General features: G+C 38.9%; 1 protein-coding gene across 1 annotated transcript in view; it reads right to left on the bottom strand.

Annotated features, from left to right (window-relative positions):
- Positions 1-1,387: 1,387 nt before the first annotated feature.
- Positions 1,388-27,340, bottom strand: part of Kcnh8 (potassium voltage-gated channel subfamily H member 8) — a 344,000-nt gene continuing 318,047 nt past the window's right edge. The window contains exons 12-15 of the mRNA XM_076914649.1: positions 9,659-9,697; positions 3,610-3,968; positions 1,630-1,736; positions 1,388-1,497 (exon numbers count right to left, since the gene is read on the bottom strand). Of these exons, the coding sequence (XP_076770764.1) occupies positions 1,388-1,497; positions 1,630-1,736; positions 3,610-3,968; positions 9,659-9,697 (615 nt within the window). The remainder of the gene's footprint in view (positions 1,498-1,629; positions 1,737-3,609; positions 3,969-9,658; positions 9,698-27,340) is intronic.

Here is a 27,340-nt window from a genome sequence, read left to right as displayed (position 1 = left end):
TTTGACCCATTGTGCAATTAAATAAAATAAGCTAGGTAAATAAAAATTGTGACAGGAAATTAGCCTCTCTCTGATCAGAGAATACTTGGTTTGCGAAAGAAGAAACATTTACTTGAAACATTGAGCCTGTTTTACAGAGATGTCTTGCAGTCAATCAACAAACCATCATGTACAATAGGTCAATGCCCCCTTATAGGAGATGACAGGAAAGAAAAGGAACCAAGAAAAAGGAAGAGACACTGAAGGCAATTAGGCAGTAAGTTCAGATTTCATGTGAGAGGCTGTATGAAACAGTATCTGGTTTTAAGCACTGAGGGTTAAGCCGCTACAAAAATAGTCTCACTTGGAAACTTTTTCTGCATTAAAAGCAGTGTGTGGAGTCTGGGATAAAATTTGGTGGCAATGCAGGCAAGGTATGAGTGTGACCAAGAAGAGGAACAGAAGTTCCCAGGCAAAACTAAGACCCTTAGGAGATGGAATAAAGAAAACCTGTTGCTTAAATATTTGAGTTATAGTGCTTAATGATACAAGAAAACAGAGGAAAGCTAAGAGATGGGTGGAGGGACAAGACTTTATACATAGCCCCTGGGGGACCACAAGGAGAACCTTGTGCTGCTGAGACTCACGACTGGGTTTTCCGGCAAACCAACAGTTGGGTAGAAGGTTATTGTCCTTGACTGTTGACCAGCAAAGTCAAGTCAACTATGTGACTTAGTTAACGGTTTAAGGCTACTCTCTTTCATCTTGGATCAAGTCTTAAGTGGACCTTTCTTTTTTTTTTCCCAGAAGACAGTGAGTACTAGGAAGAATTGCTAATTCCAAATAATGTTCTGAATTCACTAAATAGTGGAATCATATCCCTGTTGCTGGATCTGTTCATTCAATAGACTTTTGGGGGGGGGATTAGGATTACACAGGAGGTTGATGGCAGGGGAATCGAATCTAAGCATTTGGTCAGAAGTGGGAATGGCATTGCCAGGGTATGCTTGTCTTGCACACAATTTTCTTGTCATTTTGTTTTATCTACATGCATTTATCAACTGTGCAAATGTCCTGTTTTTATCTAATGAAGCTGTGGTTTTCTCAGAGTTTTACTTGTGTCACTCATGGCCTTGATCATGTCCTTTTGACAGATCCTTTTTGTGGGTGAGATTGCGGCAGAGCAGGAGAGAGATCAAATTGGGCTTGAGATGGGGGTATCTTTACACCACTTCATCATTCTTACAGGTTGGTGTTTCATATTCAACGGCCTTACACGGCTTTGCATTGTTTATCCTGACAGTCTGCAAGTATATAACCTCTCACTATATAAATGATTAATCTCTACCAACATTTTCAAAGTACAATTAGAGTGATATTTCTTTTGATGATGTTGACATGAATTTGTCTAGAAAGCAGGGGCACCCTTTGATGAATAACAGAAACTGTTCACTAGAGATGGTAAATGACAGGACATGGGGCCTGACACAGAACAATTACAAACAATGACCTTAGTACCTGGAGACATCATAGGCTTAAGTCAAATCACTGAATGCCATGCAGAATCAGGTAAGTTTGGAAGGCAACAGTGCCACACACCACACACTGGTGAGAAATGCCATTCTTAAAGATGACTAGTTAGGTGCTTACCTCCAAGGGGAGGGGAAATCCTGGGCTCTGGCCTGATCTGATCAGAGCCAAAGTCAAAAGTCTGAATTTCTTCACTGCTGTTGCCATCTTCAATTCCATCAACAATCCTGTGCCAAGTTCAGACAATTAGTTGGCTGTGCACTTAGATTTATGAATCCCAGAAGTTCTATAAGACCTCCAAGACATTTTGTGTTCAATTTCTACATTCTTGGTGCTATAAAGTTATGGCAGTCCCTCGGTAACCGCTTTCTGAGATGACTCTTGAAAGCCTGATTCCTAATGCTATGTGTGTAACATGCACTCCAGAGTTTGAAAACATGTTTTAAGAACCATACGTTCTTTAAGGATTTCTATGTCTTTCCCACTTAAAATGATAATATTTGGGACACAGAGTATAAACCGAAGTGAATCGCATTTAGGGTTTACTTGCTTTAAAATGTGGCAACTAGAAACTTTAAAGCTACATATGTGGCTCGCATTTTATATTATGTTTTATTTTTGTTAGACATCGATGATACAGAAATTAGACTTATTTATTCTCAGATTTAAAAAGCAGGGTAAGACACACACACACACACACACACACACAATTTTACTCTCATTCAAGGAAAAAAATATTTTAACTTTTAACAAATGAAACATCACAGAAAAAAATCCAATGACACCTCTAGACAAGGCCCAAAAACTACCTACGTGAACATTAAAGAATGTCATCTCATCAATATTTTTGTTGTTGTTATTCTAGAAACTGAATAAATCACTGAGGAGTTGAGCCTTTTTCCTTGGTAAATGTTGTCTAATTTGCTCATTGCCAAATACAGGTATACTGTAAGAAATTATATACAGGAGATAACAAAAATCAAAAATGGAATTTCCCAGTCATTTACTGAAACTATAACATTTTGGCAAGTGGTCTGAAATGCTCTCCCCATGTAAAGGAAACACTCATTTGACAAGCGTGTGATCCTGGGCACACAGAAGCCTTTCTCTTCCATGTTCTGAACGGTTTCTAACTAAAAGTTATCACGCTTTCTTCCCACTCAGCTTAATGTGCAATACACAGATGCTAAAATGTCTTTTTCTTCAGGGGAATAATGGACTACTGTATTAAAACAATTACTTGGTTTACAAGTAGAGAAAGAATTTGAATCCAGCTTTTCTTATTCCTTGCTATTGCTGAGCTCTTGGGCAGAATATTTAAGTCTTAAGTTTTATTTTTCAAACATTAGCATAAGAGATAATACAAGTGGCTTCTTGGGATTGCAAGAAGACTACAGACATTTTAAAAAGGAATGGAGAAATCACCTGACAAGGTGAGTGAAACCTAAAAAGCACTCAAGATATTTTCCTTGCTTGGTTACTCAGGCCATTAGGGAATTATGATGGTTCTTATTGCCCTTTTGGCACCTCGACATAAACATGATTTTTTTTTTTTTTTTTTTTTAACAATCTCAATGCCCTTCATTCAGGTTGATTGTAAAGTGAATTTTTATTTTCAATGCAGAATAGAGCTAGCATTACTGAAAAGAACAAAAAGGAAACTGGCCTCCGTGATTCACCAGTAAAAGCAGACTATAGTGACAAGAAGACCACCCTGCAATCATTCAACACTTCAACCTGTTGTTTTATAAAGATGTTGGCATTAAGGAGTAACCCAGAGGCTCTTCCTCTCTTCTGTTTAATTGTGAATTAAGTTATAAGTTGTATCATGATAAGTAGAAAATACTTAGTACAAAAATGAAGTGATCCCATTTAAATAATAATAAGTACAATTTTTATAACACAAACACATCTGTGAATATACGGTTTCAAATGATTGCACGCATGGCTCAGGAAAACTGAAGAATCAAGGTTGTGAAGTTATGAGACAAAAAGTGCCAGAAGACTGAATAGTTTACAAGGTGTGTGCTAGTCAGTATGTGAACACACACAGAAGTGTGGACTCTCACTGGGAAGACTGATGCACTAGTGAACTCTTACCTTGGACTAAGCTCTGGGGTTCCAGCAGTACCCAGACTGGAAAGGTGCACTTTCAGGTTCTTCTCTTTCCTTCTGCCATGGTTAGGTGGGCCAGCCTCCTGCTTGGTTTTAGGGGAGTTGGCACTGGAGACTCTGATAGGCGAGTGGAATGGTACTGTTCCTGAGGTCAGTTGTTTTAAGCTCAAACCTAGGTAGCTCTTATTGCTTCCAGTCTTTTTGCTGTGTGAAACAGAGGATCCCCTTGTGTAGATGGGAGAAAGAGAGGTGGTCTCTTCTTCTTCCACCTCTTCTTCCTCTTCTTCATCTTCTACAATGGATGGGAGTCTCTTGTTGATGCTCCCATTCCCCTTGGGCTCTGCCTAGATCAGTGGGTGATACAGATTAGCACAAGTTACCAAGACTTTCCAAGAGGCATGTCATTCGTGCCAGAGATCCTACTGACAGGGTAGTAAACTTTTGCATGCTGTGATCTTATTTTCCAAGTTTTAAAGTGCTCCCAGCTTTTATGCCTAGGTTTACCATTTCTGCTTTCCTGGTTTTAACCCCAATCATTCCCTGGTTTTTAAAAATATTATCTGGCAGGGTGGTGGTGGCGCACACCTTTAATCCCAGCATTTGGGAGGCAGAATTAATATAAGACAGAATGTAGGGTATGTGGGACCTTGATACCAGGATGGTAAGTTTGAATGAGCTCAAACTCCAGGAATCTCAGGATTGAGAATGGCAGGAGTGGAGCCATTCCCTACCTCTGCCTACTTTGGAACATGTAACCACAGCACCCCACTGAGGCCTATAAACACTGAGTCACATAGTAAAGCACCTTCATATAAACACCTGAAGTGCTCCATGCTAACGAGGCATCTGCATAGTCCCCAAGTGGTCAGCCAATGAGCTTCTCTTTTTGAGTATCTCTTCCTGCAAAAAGTATTTAATCCCTGGTTCACCCTGAATAAAATGTATGTATTCATATTCACCATTAAATAAGCCAGTATCAACAAGTATAAGGATCATCTTTTCATTAAGGATCACAGTGGGGGAAAGCCTTCCTGTTAAAGAGTAGCACCTACAACTCCCAAGGAAGCTCTTCTGTCCTCCAGCCCCTTAGTACTCTCAGCACTCACTCTGAATCAGAATCAGACTGGATTCCATTCTTCTCGACCAAGCAGGGATTGCCTGAGGGGAAGTATGGACAAGGACCCCGTTCTTGACTCCCAGCAGTATGCTGGAGGCACCTTGATATACAGGGGATTGGGAACCACAGCATTTGTCCCAAACCCAGCTGTTTTCCCTTCTAGCCCCTTGAAGGAGAATGAGGACTGTGGACTACCCTATAAGGACTCAGCCCTGCCTTTTCCCAGTAGCATGCTAGTCGAGCTCTGTGCACCCCAATGGAGAAGCAGGAATCAGAAGACAATAGAGCAAATCCCTACTCCTTTTAAGCAGCCTTGAGATATAGAAGAAATGCAGTCTTTCTAGAATCTATCCCAGGAACACTGTGTTCTTAACTGGGGCATCCAATCTCATAGGCCAAGAAAGAGACAATAGGAGAGAAAACAACTGGTGTGAAGTCACAGTAGCCAAGCAAGGGGTGGCAGAGGCAAGTTCAAACCCTCTTGACTATTGCAAGCCTTCTTGCTTAGGGCCAGACATATTTTTGGCATGTTCACTAGTCATTTCGAAAAAAGAAAATCATTTTTCTGTGCCCCAGTTTCGTTTCCAGACCCAATTGTGTACAACGTATTTAACAATCGTTACTAAGAAAAATAATAGTAAACACTGAAAACACCTGTGATTGTTATTTAAGTTTCATGAGCTGTCATGATGATTATGCCATCAAGTTCTTGGTCTGTTGGTGTATTTGCATTTATGGCCTCTGTAATAATTATAATGCAACAACAAAAAATACTGTGGGGGCCTCTCAGTTGCCTTCCAGGCCATAGCCCACTTAGTTTAGCTGTTAGTCACTAAGTGAAATAAAGTATTGATTTACTCATTTTTTTGTTGTTAATCTTAATACCTCTACAATTTTGACTAAAACACTGTCCCTAGATTCGTCTTTCTGGATACATATAATTATTGTAACCAACTGTGAAGCTATGCATTTGTTATTGGAAAGTCATGGTGCTACTTTTTTTTGTTGTTGTTTATCTTGTTTCCCATAGCATTTAAAACTTAGTGCTTTAACAAAAATTGGACTCTCATGGAATTGTACAGGATCATTGTCTACTTTTATTGTAGAGCAGAAAAATTAGCTTGCCCCGCTAAAGACACAACAGGGCAAACTTAACAAAGAAATAAAGAAAACCTTGAGTACGATCTCTAATTAGATCTGTTTACACTGGCACTGACAATTTATTCATTCCTTTGTTTGAAGAAGTCTCCATTGGTTCTAATAGAATCCTCTGACTGATAACTTACAAAATGTCTGTACTTCTACAAGTTCATTTAAGTCTCAGAATTCTACTTTGTCAGGGAGTCTTGGTGCCTTGAGCAAGTCTCTCACCAACTCATTCTTACAATTAAGCTGACAGATACTACTTATATGAAGAATTCATTTTCCTACAAGCATAGCTGTAGACAGGGCCTAAAGTTTTACTATTATTAGATACCTAGCCTGTCACTGGCCAATATTCAAGATAACTAGTATGTTATATAAATGAGAAATGTGCCCTATGGTCTTAGCTGTTTGAACGCCTTGTCTCCAGTTCATGGCACTATTTGAGGAGATGGCATAGCCTTGCTGGAGGAAGTACCTCAGTGAGGTTGAGCTTGGGAGTTCACAGTCCTGCCTTAGTTCCAGTATTCTCTCTCTGCTTAGTATTTAAGGTTGAAGATGTGATTACTGAGCTTCATGCATTGGCCACCACACCTGCCTGTTCTCATGCTTCCCTGTCACAATGGATTCTCATCTCTCTGGAACTCTAAGCCAAAATGAACTCTTCCTTCTATAAGTTTTCCTGGTCATGGGTCTTTATCAGAGCCACAGGAAAGTAACTAATGCTACTAGTTACATTGTTTGGGGCAGCTATGTGGGCCACTTACTTCTCTCTGCTGCAATCCCCTTATACACTGCCAAGCAGTTCTACTACAGATCTTTCCCTTCACAGTGGTGCTTTATTTCTCTACCACTCTCATGAGGCTGTGTCGAAGTTTGATAGTCATATATAAAAGAATCTCAAATTTGCTTCTTGGTACTCTGATATAATTCAAACTCGGAAACGATTGATCAAATTGTCTCAAAAGAAGGACAAAATCTTGTGTGATGTGCAAAGTTACATGTGTCAGTGAAGTCCTGGTCCTTACTTTCTAACTATAACCTTGGTAAGCACATAATTGTTAAGAGTCTTGGCTTCCTCAACTTCAAATTAAGAATAGAAAGAAGAGAATATTAGACATTGGGTATTAGATTATGGAAATTAGATATTAGATAATAGACAATTAAGCATTTAAGAATATTTAAACTATTGTGGACTGTCACCAGAATTTTTGATCTAAAACATGCCCTTTCTCCTTTAAGTTGTTTTTCGACAGAGACTTTTATCACAACAATAGAAATGGACCTAGAAAAGTGATAAAGATGAAAATAGCATTTGCATCCCTGAAGATGCTGGGTTACTCCTTCTTCTACAACCTCCCTTTTTCATTAGCTAACAGATTGTTAACAATCACTGGGTCTATTGGCATTGAACTAGGTAGCTTTACTTATTAACTTGATGCATCCTAGAAGCATCAGAGGAAAGCCTTGACTGAGGAAATACCTCAATCAGAAGTACAAGTCAGACTATCTACCTGTAAAGATCTCAGTGTTACAGTTGCTTCCCATATTAGTAATTTAAGTGGGAAACACTTCCACCTTGAACTGTAGCCACCCCAGGCAGGATGTCTCAGGAGGGTGAGAGACCAGCCCCAAATTCCCTGCTAAGTGTGGCTAATGAGAACCCTGGCATACACAGAAGGGAAACTTGTAAAGCAAAGGAGCTAAAATGGAGGGTCAGCAAGTTCTTGGCATCCTTCTCAGCACTAGGGCTACAGCTGCATGTCACCATGCTTGGCTTTGATGTGGGTGCTGGGAATTTCTTCATTCTATACAAGTGTTTTACCCCTTGCACCATCTCCACAACCCTTTAGATGAAGATTTCAAAGTGTACTACTGAAAACAATCAGTGATTCCCCTCAAAAGATACAAACAAGCAGATGCATCCAGTCTAAGCTCCAGAGAGGAAAGTTACCAAAACAAAGGAAAAAGTCCACAAAGCAGATGGGTTAATCAGCAGCGTGGAAGACAAAGTTAGCAGTAGGGAAGAGAAACTGAGCAAGAACCCTAAGATGCTGAAGAAAATGAAAATATCAAAAGTGTAAATCTTAGTGAACTAATTAATAACAGCAGCAAAAGCACAGAGTGGCAACCATTGATAGATTTTGACAAAGTAGAGGAGAGTATCAGGGCTGGAACACAATGTGGAGGAAATATTACAGTCAAATATCAGATGGGGAAAATGAATATAACCACAATATCCAAGAATTTGGGACCCAATCAAAAGTTAATCCCAAGAATCTACAGTAATAAGAATAAACAAACATAATGACTGAACGCAGAGAGACTGGGTATAATGGAATGACAGCTAAAATTTCACTAACTCAGAGAAAGAGACACCAGAATGTGTGAGGCACCTAGTACCCAAAATGAGCATGACTAGAAAGGAACCTTTCTCTAGTGCAAGGATGTCAGAAACACAAAGTAAGAAGCACTGTCTAAAAAACAAATTCCAACTTACCTTACAAAGGCAAACATTAGCATAACATCTATACATTCATTTTTAACCATAAAAACCAGGAAAGATTAAATGACATGTATCAAGCCATTAAGCAAATCTAAGGTGATCCATGACAACAAAGCCATCATTACAAAAGATACTTAAAGGAAGAAGATAGTCACACTCATGGGAGCACAAGAAGAGAACATTTCATAAGAAAAGAGGGGAAAAGAGAGTGGAGAAGGAATCTATAATGTTTAAATGCAAACTAGAGAAAACAAGTATAGGGTGGAGAAAGGGGGTGGGGAGAGTTGGTTAAATATAATATCATTGATACCATTGCTGAAACCAATGGACTTTGAAAGAGACATGTGGATACAGATGGGTAACATGCGTTTGTATTTTAAAATGTTATTTTAAAATGTTTGTTATTTAAAAGTACTCCTCTTGTAAAACTCTGGTAAAAAAAATTTCAGACAGAGATTTCCCATTTCTTTCCTATACCATGCTTTAATGATGTTCAACAATAAGAAGCAGTGCCATCCATGTGGCTGATGTGACAGGGACAGATGGGTCACATGAGGGAAGCAAAGGGATCAGATTAGGCTTGCTCATGTTTTAGTGACTCCAAGAACCAGATTCACTTTTTATTGTGGCATCACCACCATCAAATGCACAATCAGCTGGCATTAAGAAATAATAAAGATTGGGGGGCGGGGAATGATGAAATGGAGCCCAAGAGGATAATTCATAGAGTCAAGCAAGCAAAAAGTTATCTTTTTGAAGTGATTAAAAAATGGCAACCTTTAGCCAGAGGAACCAAAGTCAAACAAACAAACAAAAAAACCCAATTTAATAAAATGAGAAAGAATTCAAATGAAATCTGAAAGGTTAATGGCAAATTCTTTGGAAACATTATTATTAAAATATCTACAAGAAATGGATAAATTCCTAGGCAGTATGCTCTTCCAAATATAAACAATATAAGCAAGAAATGAAGCCTGAAGAGTTATCTTTTACTCCCTACAAAGAAAAACCCCAGGGCTGGATTCACTGGTGAATTCTATCAAACCTTTAAGGAAGATATAACATCTTCCAATGCTCTATGATATCAAAGATAAATAGTACTACTAAATTCATCCTATGAGGCCAGTATAATTAAGATATCAGAACATAATAAGAAGAAAACAGTCAGGACTGTGGTTGACTTTTAGGTCAGTTTTGGCAACATAGCAAAGCAAAAAAAAAAAAAAAAAAAAACAAGAATAAGAATATAAAACAAATGCCAGCCGTACCTGTGAGACTGTAGATTTGTTCGATAATCTTGATATCACCTGAAAGAACAAACAGAATGTTTAACACTTAAAGCCTCTTCAATAGAATATGCATTTCAAGAAGTGTGTTTTTGTGGGGAAGGGAAAATGTCTTTTAAAAGATGCTTCTAATGGGTCCCACCCTCTAGGACCTCTGCTCATCACTGTCTACCCATAACAGGAAAAGGTTGATAGTCTATCGCGGGATATAACATTGAAATCCACATCACATACAATATCAAGTTAAAGTTCATCATAAGACAGAACTTCAAGCTGAATATCTCCCATGGGACAAAACTGGTAGGGGTCAAACTTCATCACAGTGAACCGTTCCTCTCCTTCTGTCTTGGTGCTTCACTGGCCTCTTGAGTTTTCAATCTTCCTCTTTATCTTTCCTCATCTCAGACAGTTCTCTTGCTTTCCTTTAGCTCTGTAAAACCTGCTGTCTGTGAAATCCTCTTTGATTTTTATTTCACTACTGTCCATCAACGTTCCTTCTTGCTTGACTGATGGCAAGAGATGAGAAGCCTCTTCTGTCTCCTGTGTCTCACTCACTGAGGTCTTCTTGCTGGGAAAATGTCCTATGGATCACAGTCCTGGACTATTGAATTTGTTTTCTTTAAGGAGATGCCTGCTAGAAGTTTCACCATGCCCCAGTATAGGCAACACAAACTGGACTTGTGTGCATTTTTTTTCTGTTGTTGTTGGTTGCTTTTTCTTTCTCTTTATTTTTTTGTGTGAAAGATGGGGTGGGGGTGGTCCCAAGGGTTGGAGAGTGGCAGACCTTGAATACTCGGAAGTATTAGAGGGGTGCATTATGTGAAATTCCCAAATAATTAATACAAATATTATGTTGGAAAAACAAAAGATCCTATCACTTACAAAAAAATTGCCAAAAAATGAGACATGCTGTTAATTATAAGACAGATTTAAATCTTAGATATGCAATGATATGTCTTAGAATGACTTATGATCCCAGAATGTAGAAGGTATGTGAATGTATTTCTATGATTTATAAAAGAGGTCTGGAAAATTTGACATATCCCCAAAACATGCTTTGATATTACCCACATTCTTATTTAAAAAAGAACTAACTATAACTTCTTATATTTTTATGTGGCAATAGATGCTATAAATTAGCATAATCTTATTCACATGCACAAATACACTTGAAAATCATTCACATGGTGGGCCAGAAGTGTTTGGTAAATCTGCCTCCCATTCATCATTTTCCCCCTAAGATGATTAGAAAAGAAGAGCTGCCATTATTTATGCACATGTGGCATCATTATTGCTGTGCAAATACATGTTTCATCAATGTTTAATTTTGTGAAAGCAGCCAGCCCATTCTGCATCTGTTTAGTTGCCTAAATATGCATTAATCAGAAGCATTTTAGACATAAGTTTGCAATAATTCCCCAAACAGTGACAAATAAGACAGCTGAATAATTAAAAATGTGAAAAACATGACAAAATTATGGTGCTCTTGATATTGTGGTAGACATGAAAATGTGCTTCAAAGATCCTATTAGTTACAGCTTGATCTAGAGAACAAACAATGATATCCAGAAGGTTTTTACACCCTCTTGTTAGACACGTCTGCCAAAAGATGAGAAAGATGGCGGCTTACAATCATGGATGTGGGGTGAGCACCCAACTCCCATTACATCTGCTTAAGGTTAATATGAATCTGAGTTTCGGGTAGATTTTCTCTGTTAGTACCTCTCAGGTATCCCTGTGTCTATGAATCACCATTAGATTTCACTGGAAGGTATAGTGCAGGAAGTCTGGGTCAGGTTTGAGAACACAAGCTTGGAATGCATTTCTGGGTGCTCCTAATGCTGATGACCATGGGCAAACGTGATGGCAAAATATCACAGCTAGCATTATGGCTACTGTCGTTCTTCATCTGTTAGTTAAGGGTTCAGCATTTGACTAGCACCTTGACAACTCAGGATTATGCCTATTTATTCTCATTGTGATCACATGAGGTAGATGCTTTAAAATCTCCTTGTTTCTAAAGACAGTATAATGTCTTTCTTAAAGTTTTTTTTAAAGGCAGCAACTGATTAGCAGGTTAGCTGGTATAGGGGGGCAAACATATTTTTATGTACATACATATGTACGTACCTACACACATGTGTGTATATTTATAGTTAGTAATTTTCCATCATTGATAGACACTTTGAATACATTTATTTACATATGATATTAATCACTTATGTTTAGAAGAGTACCATGTTAAATTCATCCTGGTAAGTAACACTTCACACTTAACTAGCCTGATAAAACTCAGGAATTTGTAGCTAAACTTGGCTCTAGAGCTTCTGCTACAATGGATTTCACACCTACTTGGTAACAGAATACCTTGAGAACTTGAGAATATGTCTTTAACAAATCGGACTCCAACATGCTATCTTGAGTGGATGAATCTCTTTCAGCTAGTAGTGGGTAGGATACAACAACCCAGTCTTATGGATCTGTACAATGCCAACTCAGTCCACTTCAGCACCAATATAGGAGGGCCTAGTGAGGCTTCATCTGTAGCTATTGGCTCTTGATGATTGCTGGTGAGGGAGAGTCAGTTTTCTTTAGAGGTATATATAGTCCCTCCATAAGTTGCCTATACTTCTATGGATGATCCCACACCTGTGTGCATACAGGCAGCACTAATTTGACTCAATAGGTGATGTACTTAAAAGATAACTAAGAAGACATAAAGTTGGGAGAGGGAAAAGTTGGTGGGGGATTCAGGAAGAGTTGGATAGAAGAAAATGAGGGTGATAGGCTCAAAATACATTGAAAACAAGTATGAAATTCTCAAAGAAGAAATAAAAAATAGAAAAAAAAGAATCCACAGAGTCAGAGCAACTCTTCAATGTTAGAGATAAGTTAACTGAAGTTCAAGGAGATGAAATAACTTGTTTATGTCATCCATTAAGTTGACAGCTGACTCTTCACCAGAAACCTTGTATACTGGTTAGTTTTATCAACTTGACACAAACTTGAGTCATCTGCTAAGGCAGATCCTCAGTTGAAAAAATAACTCCATCGGACTGGTTAGTAGGTAAGTCTCTGGTGCATCTGCTTGATTAATATCTGAAATGGAAGGGACCAGGCCACAGTAGGTGATGCCACCTCAGAGCCCATGATCTTGTGGTGTATAAAAATGGTAACAAGAGAGTAAAATGAAAAGCAAGCCAGTAAGCCTGTTCCTCCATGGTCTCTGCTTCAGTTCCTGCTTCCAGGTTTCTGCCTTTAGCTCTTGACCTGGCTTCACTTGGTGGGCTGTGATGTTGTAGTGTAATACACACAAACCCTCTCTTCTGCAAGCTAGTTTTGGTCATGGCTTTTATCATAGCAATAGAAAGTAAACTAGAACAACTAGCTTCCAGACTCCTAGTTTTCCTTCATAGAGCCAGAACTTTCCATATATTTCTTTCAGTATGAAATGAGTTTACTGGGCAGAAAGACTAAATGCTACTTATGAAATTAAAGGAATTGATGGTTGCTGTAAAGCAGGTACCCTACCCCACACATAATACGTATGATGCTAGGTCACTCAACACTGGTTACCTTTTGGAGGTTTTAGATCTTTCTAGAATTTTGAATGCTTAGTCATTTTCCCTCCAGGAAAAATGTGAACTCAATCTCAGGATGAGATTATTAACATTATGTCCTTTCTCCAGGAGACTGAAAGGTTTGGGCAACTTGAAGTTCTTCCAACAATAGACTTTGCATCTTCTAGAAAACAGAAAGGTCTTCTAGCTATCATTAATGGGTATACAGACAAACAGAAAACAAACAACAAAGAAACAAACAAACGAGAGTTATAGAGATTGGGAATGCAAAAATGTCACAAAGCATATATGAAGAATGGAGGTCAGCTTTAATTTAGATTCATTCCCAGCTCTAGCAGCAGGAGGATCCTTTTGGGAAGTCCTCGTAGCAGTACCCCCCATCACCTGTGTGGCTGGCTACTTATTTCTCTCCAGGCTCATGCCCAGCAATGAACTGCATCCATAATATTTGTCAGTAGGTCCCCTTAGCAACCACCTCTTCTCCAGTTTCTCTGTACCCCAATTGTCTGGAACTAGTCCAAGTAGCTAGCAGCCTTCTTGGGTGCTGGTGGTTAAGTCCCCTTGACCCCACCCTGTATGTCACTTGCCTGAATACTTTGCTCCTGCAAGCAGCCACAGAGTCATTACTTTGTGCCCTCCTGGCAGACTGTCCTGAGACTTGATTCAAGCATCACACAATTCTGTCTTCACTCTAGAGTACCCCCATAGTAGCCACTAAATGGGACTCCAGCCTCCTCAATGAGTATCAGAGAGAGGGAACTTCAAAAATCTCCTATCTGACCTGAAATCAGCAAAAATGGGCTAACAAAAATATAGAACTAAATTCCCACTCAACCCAGATGGACCAGAAACTGATACCAAACATGTACTAACAACTTCACTCTAGATGCTCAAGTCCTAGCACAAAAATAAAATATGAAAACCCAAGACAATATGTCTCTCCAAAGATCATTAATCCTATAAGAATTTTCCCAAGAGAAACTACCAAGATGAATCTGGAGACAGAATTTACAAGAACAATTATAAACATTTTCAAAGAGTTCAAGAAGCTTAAAGAGAAAATGAATAAACATTTGAATGAACTTAAAGAGGACAAAGGTGGGGGGAACCCTCTAATTGAAGTCTGAGAAAACACAAAGCAAGGACTGAATGATGCAATGAAAGTGAGTCAGAGCTTGAAAAGTCAGTCTGAATTCAGCAAAGGTACAGAAATATACAAACTAACTGAATGTGGAAATGGAAAATTCAACAACCCAATACAGTGACTCAGAAGGAAGTCTCGTCAGCAGACTAAGTCATACAGAAGACAAAATATCGGGACATGAAGAAGAACTGAACCATCTAATTAAAGAAAATGATATGTTTAGGGTGCTGGAGAGACGGATCACTGGTAATGAATCCATATTTATGCCAGTCCAGGTTATTTAACTCAGCAGAACTACCTGCCAGGGATGAAGGTAAAAGAAAAACATTCCACGGTATAAACAGGCTAAAGGAAGTCATGTCCACTAAAACTATCACTAGAGAGAGTATTGGAATAGTTAGACGTGGAGAGGAAGGTAATCAAGAGGCTACAAACATCAATATGATAACTGAACACTAACTACATATGTGGATCATGGCTTCGAATCTTCAGATTGGAGTGCGTAGCTTGGAATGCCTGAAGAAGCCAGGAAAGTAGAAATGTTCAAACTTGACACAGACTGCTTAACTCATATGTCCTAAAGTTCCTAGAGTTCCCCAACTTTGTTGGGGGATGGTTTTGTTCACTGTGTATTCAGATGCTGAATTCATCTGGTTGTCATCCAGATGATAGCATCGTATTGTAAAGCATCTCTGGTATCTAAGTTATGTAAAAATTGTTTTCCATCACCTCTGATTAATAAAAGAGCTGGTCATTCAAGTAGCTGGGCAGAAGAGATAGGGTGGGACTTCCAATCCCAGTCCAGGGGTCCCCAAAAAACCCAGAGAGTAGAGAAGGACCATGAGGAGGAAAAGGTATGGAAAGACCATGCGGATGTACCAGGAAGATTTGCCATGAAATTGGGATGTAAGAGCAGCCATGAGGACACACATGAACCAACACGAGCCAAGACAAGACTCAATGGCAGGAAAAGGACAATTTGACTGGGTAGCAGCAGCCTAATAAGGTTAGAATAGATCAGAATCTGACCAGCTATTAGTGCCTACAGTTTGTTAATAAACATACCAGGTCTTCTGTGTCCTTCCTCTGGAGCTAATATGGGTTTGAGAGGATGTGGAAATTCCCTGTAGTTATTTGGGAGCAAAAGGGGGCACATAGAAAACACCCTAAGAATGACATTTACACAATTCCTCAAGTATTTAATTAGAATTTTCATGGACAGAGAAAATATAAACAAAATATACATGTATGTACCTATCACAACAAAACTCATCATTTTAAATTGCTAACTTAAAAATGATTTTAAAAATTGTTTACAATTCTTTTCCCAGAAAAGAGTTTTTTTTCTGGTTTCCTTCCTCTATTTCCCTCATGCACAGTTTAGTACACCCCCTGAATTCTGACAGATAGTACCAGGGCAGGAATTGTTGAGGACAAACATGTCATGGATGGTTGATGTCTTTATTCTTAGAGGTGATCTGAGAAGTTTTATTAGGAGTACTGAGGAATTCTTAGTAACCTCTCTTTACTCTGAAATTCCATAGTGAAACTGAACTACCAAGGAATTGGCTACTATGAAATTGAAGGAATCACATCTTCACGAGGCTGTCGGGTGGACCACTCATTCTAAACTATACAGAGGTCAGTGGCCAAAGACGGTAGAACTTTACCAGCACTGTTTCCTTGGTACATAGGCCAGAATTTATAAGCCAGTGTATGGAACTGCACCTGTGCTTTCAGCCCTGCAAGCTTATAGACACCAGTATGGGCTGGCAGGGAAGTTTTCTACAGATAAATGAGAAATGAGATATGGACAGCGCTTCTTTTAACTGACTCGAGATATCATCAGAGGGAAGAAACAAAGTTTCTCATTTAGCAAAGTAATTATTTCATAGTTTATCATCTTCACCATTACAGCAATGTAAACAGTATTGGTGGTGTTTTAGATAAGAATATAAATGAAACACACACGCACACAGGCACGCACACACACACACACACACACACACACACACACACACACCAACCCCATAACTCATGTTGTTAAATACATATTAGTAAAAGAATAACTGATTGTCATATAATAGAACAACATAGCCAAATGAGTAGACTTTTCATCTCTGATTCACTTTTCTCTCTGAGAGACTTAAGTGGGGCTTAAACACGTAGTGAAATGACATTGGTGGAGATCCTTCATTTAGACAGTGGAAACTCTGTGAGGCCCCTCTGTTCCCTGGCTCCCACTCTCCACAGTGCTTAACATTTCTGTCACAGGTGACAGAGAGATGATGTTCAGTTCTCCTGTTTCTCCAGAGAGAGAGAGAGAGAGAGAGAGAGAGACAGAGACAGAGACAGAGACAGAGACAGAGAGACAGAGAGAGACAGACAGAGAGAGAGAGAGACAGAGAGACATTTGTATGTTGTGGACCTTCTGCCCATCACATTAGTTTCCTCATTCACAAGAGATTATCATATAGAACTGAAGTTGGAAAACTAGTCCTTACAGTGTCACATTTGCTAAGTATACTGTCTGTATCAAAAGCATATTGTGCCAATAACTGTCCATTGTATTTTACTGACATGTCAACTAAAAGTTAATGTGGGAAATGGGGCATTATGGCATTTCACATCAGCAACTGAGCTAGGTCATAGTTACCTTAGTATTAACTTGGGCTTCTTCAACTTATAATCAATACATTTACAGCCCTTCACAAATCAGCTATACATTTTTTTTACAGGAAGATTCCCACCAAATCACCCTTCTGGACAAAGGGTTGGCATTCCATACCACAGAGCACATGCCTTAAATCCCAGCACTTAGGAGGCAGAGTCAGGTGAATACCTGGTCTACATAGCTCTAAGATAGCCAGAACTATATAATGAGACTCTGTCTCAAAAAAGAAAAAAAAAAAGAAAAAAAGAAAGAATAAGAGAAAAAAGAAGACAGGTTCAAATGTCTATAGGTACAAATAGCATTAGTCAGATCTAGAAACTAGGCACAAATTAAGTCAACCATGCATATCTCTAAATTCAGGTATGAGAAATATGAAGTTTCAGTCTAAAAGAAAATTCAGAGGTGTTCTTTATACTTATTTAAAAGCTCTGGAAAAGAGGATGCTTTTAGAAAATGTTATAAAAATTGTGGTTCATGTCATTATAAAATGAAGGATAGGAATACACACAGTTAAATTAAAAAAACACTCGATAGAAATTACTCAGCAATGATCCATGAGTTTTAAAGACTTCAAACTTGAGAAGCTAATTCTCAAGTCACTGATTTGAGAATTAAGCAGCTTGAATTATCTAACAAAAAATGTAGCTCTTAAAACAACTGTTCGACTGAATCCCTCACTCCTAGAGAACTGCTTCTGATCAGGTTGCCATGGCCCCTGGTTAGTCTATACAGTCAGACACTCTCGTGGTAGGATCCTGTCTCAAGAGCAGGATTCATAAGGCATTCAGGATACCCTCTGAGAATTTTCCTTCTGAGCCAATCAGTTCAGCAGGTTGCTTGGTTTGATCTGCAAAATCTATACATCTCACCTCCCAATGGTTCTCTGTATGTTAATATGAAAAATAAAGCATAGCATGCTGCCCAGGAAGCCAATTACACAGGAAATGGGAGAGTTATACCATTCTTTGCGTTGAAGACTGTGCGAGTCAGCAGATTGAAATGGGGCACTTTACTTATTTGGACTAAAGTAACATGATAAAGCTCACTTAGCCACAAGGAGGTTATCACAGAAGGTAACTGGTGTGTTCTACATGTCAAATGCGCATGTATGTTTGCTTAAGAAAAGTCCCTTAAATGTCAGCCTGAGGAAGTGTGTTTAAACTTTTCCAGATACTCGATGGTTCCCACCTGAGAAAGGAATCCTTATAGTAAGTATGATGTGAGGCTTCTAAGGTAAGTGTTGAACTATTCAGGGTGATGACACATAGGTATGATGTGGAAAATATTATTGTCTAATTACATATTGGTTAAAAATGCATGTCTGTGAAAAATTTCAATGAAATTATAAGACAATGACATTTAGGAGAGCCAGCCTCCATTGGTATTTATATTTTCTCACTGGGCTTCAAGGATGGAAGCTGCCAGAATAAATAATTGTATCATCAAATACATTTGACACATTTTCAATTTTCACACGTGGTCTCTTTCCCAATAATATCTCCACTCAAACTACTTTCTTTATGGGAGAAAATAAAAATCATCTTCCAGTTCTTCACACGTTGATGTGCATTTTCTATTTCTTTTCTTAAGCAATTTTATATTTTGATCCTGAGCTTTAACTGGAAGTGAGACAGGGCCTTAATATCTTAAAATGAATAGTGAAGAATCCAAGAATGAGGATTGTGGGAAATGGGGTGAACAAGCCTCTTTTCCTCAATTACACTATATGCACAAGTTGGACTGGTCACATGAGAAGTGTGAAGCTTGGTTTGAACTTTCAACCTGATGCACCCGAGAACTACCAGAGAAGAGAGTCTCGGTGAAAGAGTGTCCAGGTGAGTCTGGCCTGTGGTAGAGTCAGGAGAAAACTAGAAGAGCACTAGGCATGCGCACATTCATTTTCCCTCTGCTCTCAACTGTGGGTGTGACTGACCAGAGGCTTCAAGTTCCTATACTTTTGACTTCCCCACAACGATGCATGGAATTGTGCGATTAAAGAAACCATTTCTCCCATAAGACCTCTGCCACAAAAAAAATGGAAAGGAAACCAAAAGAGAAACTTAGTCACACAGTCTCATTCCCAAAGAAATGGAGAATCACAGTGATACCCAGCAGAGTATGCCTTCTCTTATAAATGTAAAGAACAGATAGGACAAGTCTATTGTGAATGCATATAACATTCATAGCGGGTCATTCTTAAAATGGCTGAATTCAATCATTTATAGACTTCCATACAATGATTGCTGTTTCAGCTGTGTGGGGTGAGTGTGTGTGTCTGTGTGTGCTGTTCTTTTAAAAAGTGTTTTTCTAATTTTCTCTGCGTTCTAAGTTCACATTCATGTTACCAAACATAAACTGATGTAATGAGGGGGATACATGAATGAGTGCTTTCAGGATCTATGTTTTTCAATTTCAGTTATTTAGCCTTTCAACTTAGTGTATAGGACCTCTTGTTAGCCTGTTTCTTTGGGGTTTGCAGGAAACCTACAAAACCTTTTGGAGGACCCTGGCTTTAGAACTATGAGCATTAATTCTAACCCCAGTGCTAACCCTAACTATGGATCTAAAGCTTAAGGCTCACAGATCCTCATTCATGGCTCTCTGTCAGAATCCTGTCTGTTTTTCTTCCAGCTTTTGTATTAATCACCAGGATGGATAAGTGACTAGTAGGCTCAAAGAAAAATGTAATCTGTATACTAATAGTAATAGGATGCAAAGATATTTCATTTGGCTGGCCAGATCTGGGAATATTTTGAATGCTTGGGAAATGCAGTGACACAGAAGAGTCACCATATGTTCTGCTTTCAAAGACTCTAATCTTAACAGGAGAAAATGTAAGTGGGATTACCACGTCATGAAAAGCTTAACGTCTTGCAGATGTTTATCTTAGAGTTTTCCTTAATCATTTTCCTCAATGACATGAAACCAAAGCCTTTAAATCTCATTCACTTGTTGAAATATACCTTCCTACCCCGACTCCAAACTAGTTTCCTGGTTAGTAATTTTAATCCTTTCCCAAGACATAGTTAGCATATTTTTTGAGTCATGTTTCTGACTTCTTAGCTGCTGTTCCCTTCACCCAAGGCAACCATTCCTTTGTTCCCATAATGCTGGGTTTAAATGTTGAACAAATAGATAGCTTGAATTCCATCAGACTGTAGACTGCAAGCTCTGCCTGCTGAGCACAGTCTGCTGTACTATAAGCAGGCTGTCTCTGCCATATGCTGTTCTTTCTGCTGCCTCCATCCTTTTGGGGAACGTCATGGAAAAAATAGTATCGAAGCTGTTTATCCTGGGATTTTGTGATTTGTTTTTAATTTTAATTTTATGTCTACCAACTTAGCTCACTTACAACTGTTTTGATCATGCCACCCACTTCCTTCTGCTGTAATAGCTGAGCCAGGGTTTGAGATTAGAGGACTAACAGGAAACGTCCCAGGTGACTAAGCATGGCCTGTGAAATGTTCCTAAACTCCCACAACTCCAAGCAAGGAAATGTTAGCTGTAACAAAGCAGTCAGGATTATTCTACAAGTTCCCATGAGAGTAAATTCTAAGAGAAAGAACACTCACAGGTAATGTACATGTAATTTGGCTGAGAAGTGTGAACAAAACCTAAACTAAAAATAGTAGTTTATTCATTTGCAGACACAGTACTTCAGCACAAACATACGTGTTTCTGAGTATGTGGATGTCTCTACGATTTACTGAGAATGTGTTATTTGTTGGCAAATGTGACATATTCATTATTTAAAGAGTATTCTAGAGAGATGTTTATTCATTTTAATTAAGAGTTTAAACTTCGTACTGGAATAATTCTGAGACTATAAAAGAATTAGCAGATTATTTGGTATATTTGAAATGACCATGGAATGGATATTTCATATTTCCTCTTTAAAAACATAGAGCAAGAGAAGGAAGGGGATAAAGGAGAGCAATGTACACACTCTGAAAAGTAGGTTTGTGAATGGGAAGAAAGTCTCTAAGAGTGAGACCACAATCCTAGAATCATTAATGAAGGAATGTTTGCAAACAAATAGGAGCCCATACACTGCAGGGAGAAAAAAATAATAGATGGCCAAGGCAGAGTGATTCACCATCTTTCTTTGCCTCTAGTTGAGAGATATGTTTCCTGAAATACTTAGTTGCACTGGGCGTTTTAAGAGATTAGACAAATACAATTCAGGCTAAGACGTCAAAATGAATGTGATTGGAAGCTGTTTTCACCTAACAGACTGAAGCATATCCAGAGCAGACCAGTTCTCTTCTTCGTGTGGTGGAAGGTATTTTTAGACAAATCTATCAGATTTTATTCAGAAGACTAGAATTTGATTAGGTTTAAATCCTTCACTAATTCTGAAATCTTAGAGAGTATACCACGCAGACATTCAGTTGTCCTGTCTGTGAGCATGATCCGAACTTCAAGAGATTAAAAATAAATTAAATGATCTAATGTACCAAACAAACATAATATACAGCTGGCAGTGGCATCTTTTCCTCCTATAGTATTATATGTGCTACTAAGTAGTCGTTTGACAGTCATTTGGGGAGATTTGCTCTTATTTTGAAGCATGTGTTTGCTGTGGTTCGTGGAGACTTTATCCAAGTGAGCAGTTCCCTTTGACTGTGCATAACCAACCCTTCTCAGACACCTTCCCAAAGACTGGCTTTTTAATTCTGGTTAAACTGGTACTTCTCTTTATGTTAGCTTGAGTGGGTTAATGTCACAAGAATACAACAAAAATTTGCACATGAAACCAAAGTCCCCACTTACAAGTTGGCTGAATTGTCATGCAACATCTTAAAAATCTCACTAAAGTATACTATACAAAAGAATCTACATATAAAAAACATATATTTTGATTTATTGTCAAAAAGAATTGTGGTTTATTTACTTATATGTTTGTCTTATATAGCTGATTTATAAGTGGAATTTTTTTCATTTGAATAATACTCCATTACCTATTGTGTATATGGCACTCTATGCTTTTAGGATTAAGAGACTGAGCAAGCATTTTTAACTTTATTTTGAATGTATACTAAGTTCCAGTTGGGCTTTGGAATCAGATAGTTCGCAGCTGAAGTTCAAGTCTCTCGTCTCCCCTGCTTACTTGCTAAAGAACTCTGGACCAGTTTTAGCTTCTCTGATCCTTAACTAGTTTTCTTATCTGGAATATAAACACATTTATTACAACCTGAACTGGACCCCAGTAGGTCAAGTGTTTGAATGCTTAAGCTGGTTGCATGGTTCTGAGCAGTTACAGAAACATTTGGACATGGAGACTGCCTGGTGGCAACTAAAACAGACCTTTGAAGTACACAATTCAGCTTTACTTCTTACTTTTTCTTACTTCTATTGCTTCTACTTACTTACTTCTTACTTCTAGTATTTGCTTTCCTTTTTGCAAGATGTAATTACTGTGCTCTAAGCTCCCACTATCACACACTGAGCTTGTCCACTGTGTCTTCTCTACCATCATAGACTGAAATCCCTTGAAACTGTGAGCCATAATAAGGCCTTTTGCTTTTACGCCATTTCTGTTAAGTATTTTGTACCAACAATGATAAAAATAACCATTGCAACATACAACTTATTTATACAAGCTATTGAGGGGATACAATTCATTAAGGTTTGCAAAGTGCTTAGGGCAGAGGTGGGCTCATGGATCTACTGTTGGAGGGTGCAACAATGTCCTCTCAAAGATCCTTTGCTGTGACGACAGAGCTAAGCTGGGCCAGCTATGGGGCAATTCCAGAGATGGCACTTGTTAACTTCTGAAAACTAAACTACCACCCAGAGTGTATTTGTGATGGGAGAGTCTTTGTACAACACTCTGTATATCAGTCCATGGGTCTGAGGATTCTTGGCAGACAAAATAGGTAGTTTCTCATTTTGAAGGACTAAATACACATAGAGTCAAGCCTATTGGTTACAGAATGTGTTCTTAAGCAAATTTCATGTGCTTTATTTCAGGCTAAACATCTGATGTTCCCTACAAGGTAGAAATAACCATGGAAAGTTGTTTGTTTATTTGTTTTTGCTTTTTTCCCTATTTATGGGTGGCAGCTGATCTTTTTTCTGCTATCTTTCCCAGGCCAACTTACCTCTCCATCTTCTGAAGGAGCTTTAAAATCTGACTACCCATGCTTCATAGTACATGCACAGCTTGAAGTGCTCAGATGGCACCAAGTGCAGTTGATGTGGGGTATGTGCCACACTCTAATTGTCAGCGAGAGACGACACAGGACAAACTCCAGGGTGTCATCAATGTCCCCCAAATGCTCATGTGTTGAGGGCTTGGCTTTCTGTGCACAGGTGAGGCTTTTGCCAACTGGGTATGAGGGATGAGATCTGACAGATGGGTTAACCCAGCTGTTTATAACTTAAGTGGATGTTGGAAGGTGGTGACCCTGTTGTAGAAGGTGGGTCACTGGGGCTTGCCCTCTTAAAGGGTGTTTTTCTTCTCTCCTTTCTTTCCCCACCACCATTTGCTCCACCATGTCTTTGCACCTGTTCAACACAGCCCTAAAACAGCAGTAGCCAGAGCCAGACAACTGTGGACCAAAATCTCCGATGCCCTGAGCTAAAATGAACTTTTCTTCTTTTCAGTTAATGTTCTCAGCTGTTTTCTCACAGTCGCAGAGAGCTTACTAACATTATGAGTCACTGCAGTCACTTAAACATTTTTTTTTATACATATATCTTAATGTAGTTTTGGTGCCATGAGAATGCTGCTGAGATTTGCAGGGAATTTTCATAGAAATATTTGCATGGAAGCCTACAGTGCTACAATTACACAGAAGAGACCCATCCTCCCCACCATTTGCTCTGCTTCCTCTAAGGTCCAGCTAATGAGCCTTTCTCTCGATTTTACTTATCTCAAATATTCATGCCACATGGTTGCCATGGAAGCCATCAAGCAGTATAGTGTGTTTTACCCTATTTCATGTTGCCCCAATGATTGATGAAGGTGCCCACTTGACCCAAGTTGTATCACCTAGCATTTCTGTACCCGAATTAGGCTAGAATTCTGAAATTAGTCAACAACCCATTTCTTCTACTTAGATGAGTTAGGAAAACAGTGAGCATATTAATGGAAGAATGGGAAGGACATACAGAGAGAAGTAAAAGGAAAAAAATTGCAAAATGATTCTACCAGAGTTTAAGAGCCTGATGTTTTTGAGAGTTAAGGTGTATATAGTGTGTAATGTGTGTGTGTGTGTGTGTGTGTGTGTGTGTGTGTGTGTGTGTAGTGACTCCTCTTCCTTACTACTTCATTTGGGTTGTTTCCATTGTTCTTACTTAGTGCCCTTCTTGTGAATCACCCCTTAACTCCTCAGGAGTTTTAGAATGTTTCTGTCAATGTCCTTATACTCGCTCTCATCCTAACTAACAGAGGAGTTTTTCGCAGAGTGGCTCTATAGCTTGAGAAGAATAAATTCCTTCATTTGATAACTTTTGGGATTACAAACTCGCTTTCCTGAAGCAGAGGTCTAGGTGGGAGAAACAATGTCAGGATTAGACACTAATATGCATTCAGAGATCAGTGGAGTCTATTGAGCCAGCCTTCATGGAGATCTTTAAACGGATGTGGAAATGGATGAGGCCAATCATAGTGAAGAGAATGAAGCAGAGAGCCTGATTAATTGTTTAGAAAAATTGGGGCTAGGTAGTGTTCTTGAGGTGGGTCAGCAGGTAAGAGTGTTTGCCAAACAACCCAATGACAAAAGTTCAACTATGGTAGAAAAAGAGAGAAAATTCCTGAAAGTTATCCTCTAACCTTCACACACACACACACACACACACACACACACACACACACACACACACACACACTGACAGTTAAAAAGGATAGAAAGACACACTAGAACACTTTGCCGCAGTTAGAAGTAGGAGGCATCAATTGTGAGATGTGTTCAACCGTAAAGCTCATTCAAACACCACAAGCATCAGGGCAGCTCTGAAATCTGGAGATGCTAAATGAGATGGACAACTTTGCCTTCAAGGTACCACATTACCTTAATCCCTTCTAAAACCACCTAAAATTTTCAGTATGAGAGAAGCTTCCAAACACAACATTGGATGCAAGGACCATATCTAGTCTGTCACCCACTGAGTTCTCCCTGCCTGATGCTCTCTTAAGCTCTGTAACAGCTGGCAATAGGTGAAAAGGGCTGACCACAGGACATTTTTGAAGACTTTTTATTTTTGTTTCCTAAAGGAAGAAATTTTAAGAGAGACAACTGCAAACCAAGAAACCTTGCTGGGCCACAAGTCACAGGGAAAGGCAGCATGATAAAGTGACATGTGAGTCCTTCAATGTGCAATTTTCTGAGAATACTTCTCTCAGAGTGGGACACTATTAATTATCTTCTCTTACTACCTGAGCCTGTGCTAGCAGATGTAGATACACACAGGAGAACTAAGAATCTAGGCTGTCAAATATAATTTTTAAAATTACTATTTGGTAAATCATTAAAAAAAAAAAACTGCTTCCTAGAAGCCCAAATTTATTTCACATTGAAACAAGAACTAAATTTAAACTAAGTACCTTCCTTGGAAAAATTCCCTTTCCCCACAGAGTCTTGGCAAGAATTATATCATAATGTATTTGCATTGACAGTATAAGGTGCTGGTAAGTCATGGTGTTCACCGGAAGGATCTAGTCAGCCTCCATTCTAGACAGCGTGGAGCTGAATGCCACAGAGTCAGGACAGTTTAGTCATGTAAGAAATTGGCTAGGCCAGATTCAGCTCAAAAGCACATGCAATATGACACTTGCATTTGATAGGACTGTCATAAAAGAAAAAACAAAAACATAGAACTGGGGCCCAGAGATAGGGTTCAGCAGGGACCAGAGCTCAATTCCTAGCCTCCACATAAATGTCTGGGTGTGATTATGCGAGCTTGTGCTGGGGAGGAAGAGCCAGAGTATCCCTGGTGCTTTCCAGCTATCCAGTCTAGTCATCAAGCCTCAAACTGCAACAAGAGACTTTCTCAAAAATCAAGATGAACAGTAATTTCGAAACTGATCTCTTTTTTTCATGCGTATACACATACATTCACATATGCTTGCACACACACATATACCACCACACTTGAACACATACAGAACTACATGCATACACACACACACACACACATACACAAAATAAATAAATAAAAATATGACTAAGGCTGAGGAGGGGATGTGAGAAGAAAAACTGGGCAGACTTATTCACCTGTATTTCAGATCTGCTTCCCACAATTCACCACTGAGGCCAACAGATGGATGGGTTATGCACTAATGAAGGAAGTATTTTATAACAATAGGTAACCATATTTTTTCCTAGATATGACTTGGGTTTTCCAGCTTAAATTAATTTCACTTCTCAAAAGTTTTGTCTAATGAGTCATTTTACTTTTTGCTTCAGACATGAATGCATTATTTAGACTCAAATCCACTCCTCACTCCAACTTATTCTGAGTAGCTCTTCCTAATCAGAGCTAAGCTTCAGAGCTTATTTTTAAAGAACACACACACACACACACACACACACACACACACACACCCTACTGAGTCCAACTAAGCTTGTCTACATTCAGTGACTATACTGTTGACTCTCCATTGTAGCATGAGAATTGTACTAGAGGAACTACCTCTTGAGAACATTGACTTTCTCCAATCAGGGACTGGCCTCTCACTCAGGAGTGGAGTCCTGTGCTCCGTACCACTCCCTTAAACACCCATGATAGAATACTGCTAGATTAGATTGTTGAGGTCTTGTGTTGGCAACCAAAGCTCAAAGAGTTCATCAGGTAACTGCTTGTCATGTTTAAAGATACTGTTTTGCAGCTGTAATCTCCAGCCTCTGGTACTTTCAAATTTTCTGTCCCTTCTTCTCTGTTTTCTGAGCCTTATGGGGAGAGAGCTTTGATGTCACCTCAAGTTAGTCACATCATAGTCAAGCAACACAAGGAGTGATTGGTGGCTTCTTTGCTCTCTTGGACAGTAGTGTTTTATGGTTTGACCTATTTCTATAAAACATGGTGTGTTAGCTTGAATTCAAAGTCAGATACTCTTTAATACTCTAGAAGGAGGACTTACATCACTCACACTGCAAGCTCTTGTTTCCACTGTTCAGTTTAAAGTCCCCAAAGGGCTCTTGAAAAGCCCCTGCTCTGAACTTCTGCCAAGTGAAAACCTGTTGTTTCTCAGCGAAACTGGTTTTTATTTCATGTGTTTCTTTTGATTGTATTAACAGTCTCCTTGACTTTGGTGCTTC

The sequence above is a fragment of the Arvicanthis niloticus genome, chromosome 17 (assembly GCF_011762505.2).
Source record: "Arvicanthis niloticus isolate mArvNil1 chromosome 17, mArvNil1.pat.X, whole genome shotgun sequence".
In the NCBI taxonomy this organism is placed as follows: Eukaryota; Metazoa; Chordata; class Mammalia; order Rodentia; family Muridae; genus Arvicanthis; species Arvicanthis niloticus.
Note: the sequence above shows the minus strand (reverse complement) of the source record. Positions and strands in the feature narration are given on the sequence as shown.